General features: G+C 40.6%; 1 protein-coding gene across 3 annotated transcripts in view; it reads left to right on the top strand.

Moving 5' to 3' along the window:
* Positions 1-7,378, top strand: part of GALNT14 (polypeptide N-acetylgalactosaminyltransferase 14) — a 384,373-nt gene that overhangs the window by 351,506 nt on the left and 25,489 nt on the right. For all 3 annotated transcript variants that reach the window (XM_042438475.1, XM_042438484.1, XM_042438494.1), the window contains one exon: positions 3,397-3,523. In XM_042438475.1, coding sequence (XP_042294409.1) covers positions 3,397-3,523 — 127 coding nt within the window. The remainder of the gene's footprint in view (positions 1-3,396; positions 3,524-7,378) is intronic.

Genomic DNA, 7,378 nt, shown 5'->3' on the forward strand with positions numbered 1-7,378 from the left:
TATTATTATTATTATTATTATTATTATTATTATTATTATTATTATTATTATTTCCTGCCTGTGACCCAAAGCACTTTACAGAGGTTAATACAGATACAACTAAAGGTATCATCCCATGATTCCAGATCTTGTGTTGATTACAACTGACCTTGATGTATCCTGGATAACACAAAGAAAAAATGGGAAAGTTACATTTTGAACTACAACTTCCGAATCCCTGAGGATTCTGGATATTGTAGTTCAAAATGATATCTCTCTGCAATTCAGGTCTGGAGCACGATGCCAGTTGACTCTGCCTCTGGGCAGTTCCAGGCCTGCCTCAGGGGAGGTGAAAGTTGTGACGTTATCTCTTCTTGTTTATGCCTGAAGGTATGGACAGTTATTGTGCTATTGTTTGTGGCTGTGACTTTGCCACAGATTAGAAGAAGCTAGCAGTCTGGAAAGAGCAAAGGAGGCACTGGGATGTCAGGGAGACAGATCTTAAGCTGGCTTTAATACTTCAACACCTCCAGGGAGTGTGGCTAGCAAGGAAAAATAATCCTGCCTCTTCACAGATGCAGCAGCTTTGTCAGTGATCCATAGAAACAGATGCTGCCGCTTTGCAGTAATCCCCTCCATTCGTTGTCACTGTTGTTCCCCCCACCTCCTTGGAGCCTTTTGTCATGACACGCATATGTATGTATTTTCCTTCTTAGCATGCACAGTAGTACTATCAAATGCTTGGCCCTGCTTCTTCTCACTGAACATGCCTTGTCCACTGAAACTTCATCTCCTCCTGAAACTAAAACCTGCAGTTAAGTATACTGGGAGAATACATTACAAAAGTGTAAAACTGAATTGGTAATGCTTATGACTGGTAGTTCTGGCTCAGTAGCAGAGCCCAAGAGAAGAGAGAGGCTAAGCCTACAGTACTGGGCTGCATTCAGGAGCATATGGAGGATGGACCTGGGATTTAGTGGAAAGGAAAAAGGGAACCCTGAATTTTGGGTGGGTATGAGCCCTCCTTCACCAAGAGTAGTTCTGTTTTGGTGAGGAGAAAACTGTGGAAATTATTCATTCTCACATGCCACAATGAAACAGGACAATAATTACTTTCCTAGTGCCTGTTCAGTCTGTTGTCATGGCATGACCTGTGAATGGGCCATTTCAGGGCCCCTTCAGGGATGTAGCCGGGGGGGGGGGGGGGGGGTCGGACCCCCCCCCTTCCATTAGAAAAATGAATGGTGTGTGCTGCTGCGCCGCCGCACTCAAGCCCCATTATAATGGTGGCACTTAGTCTGGACCCCCCCCCTTCCTAAAATCCTAGCTACGTCCCTGGCCCCTTCCCTCAATGGACATACTGTACCTTCAAAGACAGGACATCTTCAAAGTGTTCTCAGATAGTCTTCTATTTGGCAGGGCAATGCATAGAATTATGTGAAGATTTTGAGCATCATTCACAATAGAGCCTTCTTTGCAAAGTCCAGTTTTTACTTTCCTCTTGATGGTCTGGTGCCTGGGTAGAAACAGGTGGCTTTGTTTCTGTGATACTGGGAAATATGAATATTTTTACTATATTTTTTCTGCATTTACTACGAACTGGGAACATCTATACAGCAATCGACTCCATACGTCCATGGTAGTACAGATGAAAAATCATTCTATTTCTGATCAATTTTAACTTCACATGTGCAGATTTGTAAGTCAGTACTGTCCTATTTACTCATTAATTCACTTTTTTTAAAAAAGCTATCTTTTTCACATGTCTTTTTGTATTCATTGTATCATAAAGCATATATTAAATCAAATTGAATGTTTCAATTATGTTCCCCATTGCAATATATTAAATATATATATTGCAATGGGGAACATAATTGAAACATTCAGGAAAATGTGAAGATTGCTTTGTGGACCATTTTGTAGTCTGAAAAGGACAAATTAGGATGCTTCACTTTTAAAATGTGGACTGAGGAAAATCTTCAAACAACCTATATGGTAGTAGTTTAGTGATTAATCTATCTATTACATGATGAGAAGAACAGTGTGGATGGTTCTAGGGCCTATGTGACTATTTCCATCCTACCAACAGAAACCTATCTAGAGTTTGAAGAAATCCAAAGATGGAGTCAACATCAGAGTTGGTGGCTCCTCAGTCAGCTACCAACAGCTCCCCACTGGCTGTGCATTGTGCACTGAACAAATAATTACAAGTGTAAGGGGATAGTGAAATGTCCCCTTCAATATAACTTGTGATATATGTGAAAAGGATCTGCATATAGGCTAGGTTGGTTCCATTAGCTACAGTGTTACTAAGAGATTTCCAATGGGAGAATGTCAAATGAGATGTACATTTGTCCCTCCATATTTGCTAGGGTTAGGGGCAGAAGACCCCCCATGAATATGGAAAAACTGCAAATAACAAAAACACCATGTTTTTACCTGAGAGGATACCTCTCTATCAATCTCTAGGTCCTCCAAAGCAACTCTGTGGTCAACATCTGACAGACACTGACCATAGAACTGCACTGGAGGAGCTAAAAATGCTAGTATAGTATTCTCTCTAGGAATCTCTAGGTCTTTCAGTGCATCTTTTAGTTAAAGTTGACCATTGAGTTGCGCTGGAGGACCTAGATATTCCTAGAGAGAACATATTAATCAAATCCGTGAATAATCAAATCCACAAATATCAAAGCTGCAAATATGGTGGGATGATTGTACTTTGAAATGCATTAAAGAAAGCAGACTGGCAGACTGCCCCAGTTTTGAAGGGTCTTTTGAGTAAAGGATTCCCCTAATTTGGTTATTGTTCTGAGTCAGTTAACTCAACTGAGTGAATACAATACATATTCAAAACTAAAGCTCAAATAGGTACCCCTCCAAACCTTTACTACCTCAGCTGAGCTTGGGTAAAAAGCATCAACGCCTTTTATCAATTTAGTAATAAATTTCTGTCCCATCTTTTATCTCACTGGCCCAGTACATCAACTTGCAGAATAGGAATTATTCATCACTTTCAAATTATTAATTCTAATAAAATTTTAAAGACTAACACCTTAAACTCTCTGAGGTAGGAAATGATCAGATTTGCAAATGTTTGAGAGGGAAAGGCACCATTCTTATTTTTAAAATGTTGCTTTGGGAACTGATTGATTGACTGAAATATTTATGGACTGCCTTTAAGCTCTAACAAGGATTTTTTTAAAATGTACAAAAAGTCTTTAAAGTGCATTACAGGAATAAAATTGAGAAGAAAGTGCAGTAATCTCAGTCGTGAAAGCAATTAAAAGCTAAAAACAGTTGAAATATTTCTGGAGCAAACCTTGGTGGTACACAGGGGGTTGCAACCTGCAATGGATAAAGGCAGCATCTAAACTGCTGTAAGACCTTTGAAAGTCTGAAGCTTATTCTGTCTTACAGAAATCTCCTTCCGAGTGTGGATGTGTGGTGGAAGCTTAGAAATCATCCCTTGCAGTCGGGTGGGCCATGTCTTCCGGAAGAAACACCCCTACATCTTCCCAGAGGGAAATGCCAACACCTATATCAAGTAGGCCTTACTCAATTTTTCTCCATATGAATCCTAAAGAAATTATTTGAAAGACCATATACTCAACATCTATTGCTTAATATTCATATCACAAGCTCATAACCATGGAGGGTTAAAACATGGGTATTCACTATCTGTCTGTGAAGGTGTAAGAGGAGTATATTAAGAATACTAAGAAGAATTTAAAGGAGATGATAGAGAAAGAAACAATGAAAGATCTGGAAGACAGATTAAGAAGACTAGGAAAGGAGGGAGGGCAATGTTACCTTCCCAAATAAGCACAGGCTATCGCCATGCCATGCAGACATAGAAGGGCATATAGATGTTGCACTGCACGTCTAGTAGAATTCTTTTCAAATGAAATCTCAGTAGCTCTGTCCTGTTTTGCTCTTGGAAAGCAAACCAGAAAGCTCAACGTCCCAGAGATTTTAAGGAGAGAGAAAGTATGTTCGAGCTCACCAAAACATCAGCTGAGAAACAGAGGTAGGCCAGTCTGGTCCAAATTGTTTACAGGTCAGTCCTCCCTGCAGGCAGGCAGTCCAAAGGGGTTTCCAGAAGAGTAGTCAGAAGTCCAGCCTAGGTCTCACAGGTGCTCCCTAATTGCAGCGTACTTCCTATATAAGCACTGCAAGTATTTACGTCTTTCTCTGTCCTGATGTCTCTCTGTGAGGGTAGGTATGTATGGCTCTTCTGCTGAGGGTGGTGACTGCTGGGAACTCTGCTCCTGTGGCTGCTGAAGCCTTTGCTCCTGTGGCTGCTGGGGCCACTCCTTTTGTGATGGTAGACCTGGCATGTCCTCTGGGCTCTATATCAAACCCTTCATTCTCAGACTCAGTCTCTATCCCAGGGTTCTGGAGACAGAGCATGACAAGTACAAGGTAGCACTTTCTTTTTATAGCTGACCGGTTTAATATTATGGAATACTGAACACACAGGACAAGCCAGGGAAAACTATGATGGGACAAAACAACTTACAAAATTATATTTGCAGTTTGGCATGTGCAAACTCCAATGCGGAGTCCCACTGTGTTGGCTCTCTTCTATGTCCTGCTGACATGCAGTGACAAAAATAAAAACCTAAGCCCACCAGAGATGTCAGCTTTCAGTACTGTGTCTGAGGTAATTGTTCTGAACAGTAGCTATTAACAGCAGAAGCATGAACTCGGTTTGCAGTATTTGGCAATATTGCACTGACAAACCTTGAATGATTCACAAAGTTGGATTCTTCCAAAGTTCTTGGAGGCTCTTTTATTTCTTGTTGCAATATATACAAGGTATTTGCAAACTCTCATTTGACTCTCAGCAACATTCATTGTCTGATATGCAACAATCAACTTTCTCCAACCAATCCACTCTCCTCACCAACCCACACATGCCCTGACTGTCACATGTTACAGCTGTTTTTAGTGTAGTTTCATTGTAGGTTTCTCATGTTTCTTCCTTACATTGAGTTGAAACATTGTTCAATTGTGCCTAGTATTATGTGTTCTGAAAAGGAGCAGCAAGGCCAAAGGCAAACATTGTTTCCTTTTGTCCCTGAAACATAGGCTGTATCCACACTACAGAAACAATTCAAGTTGACATCATTTTAATTGCTATAGCTCAGTGCTATGGAATTCTGGGATTTGTAGTTCGTTGGGGGTACCAGAGCTCTCTGACAGAGAAGGCTAAATATTTCATAAAACTATAAATCCAACAATTCCATAGCATTTGCCCATGGCGATTAAAGCAGTGTCAACTTGGTTTATTTCTGCAGTGTGAATGCAGCCACAGATAGCATCACCAATGTTATACATGCAAATCATGTTCGTCTTCTGTTGGTTATGGGCAGAGTTCTGTGCAATACATCCATCCCTATCATGACATTTCCTGCAGCTATCATCAGTGCTAGATATTGCTTGGTTTCTCAGCCAAGAAAGCCATGTTGCTTGAGCCCAAAGATGATAATCCATTTCATGTACTCTGTTCCATCAAAACTGAAAAAGATTCCTTCTTTAACCCAAAGTGGAAGGATTTGCACAGTTCTTCCACACATTGTTTGGCAGTCAGTCTGGATCTGGAATCAAATCAGAAGTTGAAGATATAAGTTATTTTGAACTGTAAACTCAAAAAACCATTCTGCCAGCCTGACCAGTGTCCATGTTGGCTGGGGGATTCTGGGGCTTGCAACCTAAAACGTGACATTTCTAAGCTCTGGAACAAATGTTATGTTCATACATACATACATTCTGTAAATATAAAGATCAGTACAAACAAGAGCAGTGAAAGCCAAATCAAACACTGCTTATTCTCACAAAGCTCATACTAGTAAATAGCTTATTAACAGGCAGCTGGATCTTCTGACAAAAGTGAATGTCAAAATCAAGGTGCCACTACTAAGAAGCCCTGTAATATGTTGTCATGTGTACAGACCACTTTATTTCAAGGCACCACATTTCCTCAAATAATCTTAAACGCTAGGAGGATCACTTCTAGGTTATGTGGTCTTGAGTTCTTTAGAGTTTTGTATACTAATAGTAACACTTCAGACTAGAGCTCACTGGCAGCCAAAACAGAAATGCCCTTTTATCCCATCTCCACCTGAGCAGCAGCCCTTTGCGCAAACTGCCTCCTAAGCAAGAGAGACTCCAACAAGTAGAACTGCACCAATCCTGGCTTTCAGATCGGTGAACCTATATGAGATGTTTTCCCCTCAAAATATACTTTCTCTGTCACACACTACATTTGTAGATGCACACATATACCTGATTTGGGTACTGAAATGTTGGCTATGCATGTGCTCACTCACTTGTAGCCTCTTTGTTGCTGTTTTTCTCATCCTTTTGTTCTAAACCAGGATTCATACTCCAGTTTTAAACAACCATGTGACAACTAATTACAAAGTTCCTTGTTGATACATATCTGGAAGCAATGATGTGTGGCTTCTGGCCCATAGCAATTGGTAGCACGCATGATGGAAGGACAGTGAATCTCCATGTGCTTTTAATCCAGAGTTTGTAGGAGCAATCCAAGGTTCAGAAACTATTTTTGTGACATGGTTCAGCACCTTGGACATTTCCGTCGAGTTTAGACTAAAACCTAAAGTGGATTCACCACATCAGAAATGGAAAGGGCACCAGTTACAACTACTTCTGGTTTATTTCATCATTCATCCAGTCAAAAGCGGAGCAAATGATCTCTACATGTGTGCAGGTTCATGTAGCCTGGATTTGCACGTCTTGGCTAAAAGGACACTCTTCTGCAATCCTGCCTGTTTCACACAGATCAGGGAATGGGCATGAAGACTGAGTCAGGAAATGATGCTGTAGAAGGAGGAAAGACATACCAGCCCCTTTAGCACCCCAAAAGGTACATACATACATTTGAGGAAAACTTTGGGTGCATATGTTCCTAACAGGATGCCAGCCACTATCTGTGAAACAGCCCTGAAAAAACTGAAAGTGAATGCAGACTGTTTTGCTTGCCTCCCTGAAATAAGTCATCTTCTGATGGGGGAAAATCAGCTCATCAGTTCAGTAACTTTGCTTTGCTTTTCACCACCTAGGTACCACAGGGAAAAATGCCTGCAGGGAGGATAAATAATAATAAATAAACCTTTTATTTGTATCCCGCTCCTTCCCAAGATCAGGGCGGCTTACAGCAATAGATAAAAACAATACAATACACGACAATAAAATCAAAATCACATACACATTATACAAAAAATTAAACAGACTAAAAGCCCCATTAGCCCATCCTCTTTGCCACAGGAGAGGAGGGAGGCCCATAGGAATTTAAACGGGGAATAGTGATTGGAGAAACCCATGTTTTTCTTCTCGGTCAGAGAAACTTTGAGGAGAATTTTTTAAAAAAATA

This window comes from Sceloporus undulatus, chromosome 1 (genome assembly GCF_019175285.1).
Source record: "Sceloporus undulatus isolate JIND9_A2432 ecotype Alabama chromosome 1, SceUnd_v1.1, whole genome shotgun sequence".
Taxonomy (NCBI): domain Eukaryota; kingdom Metazoa; phylum Chordata; class Lepidosauria; order Squamata; family Phrynosomatidae; genus Sceloporus; species Sceloporus undulatus.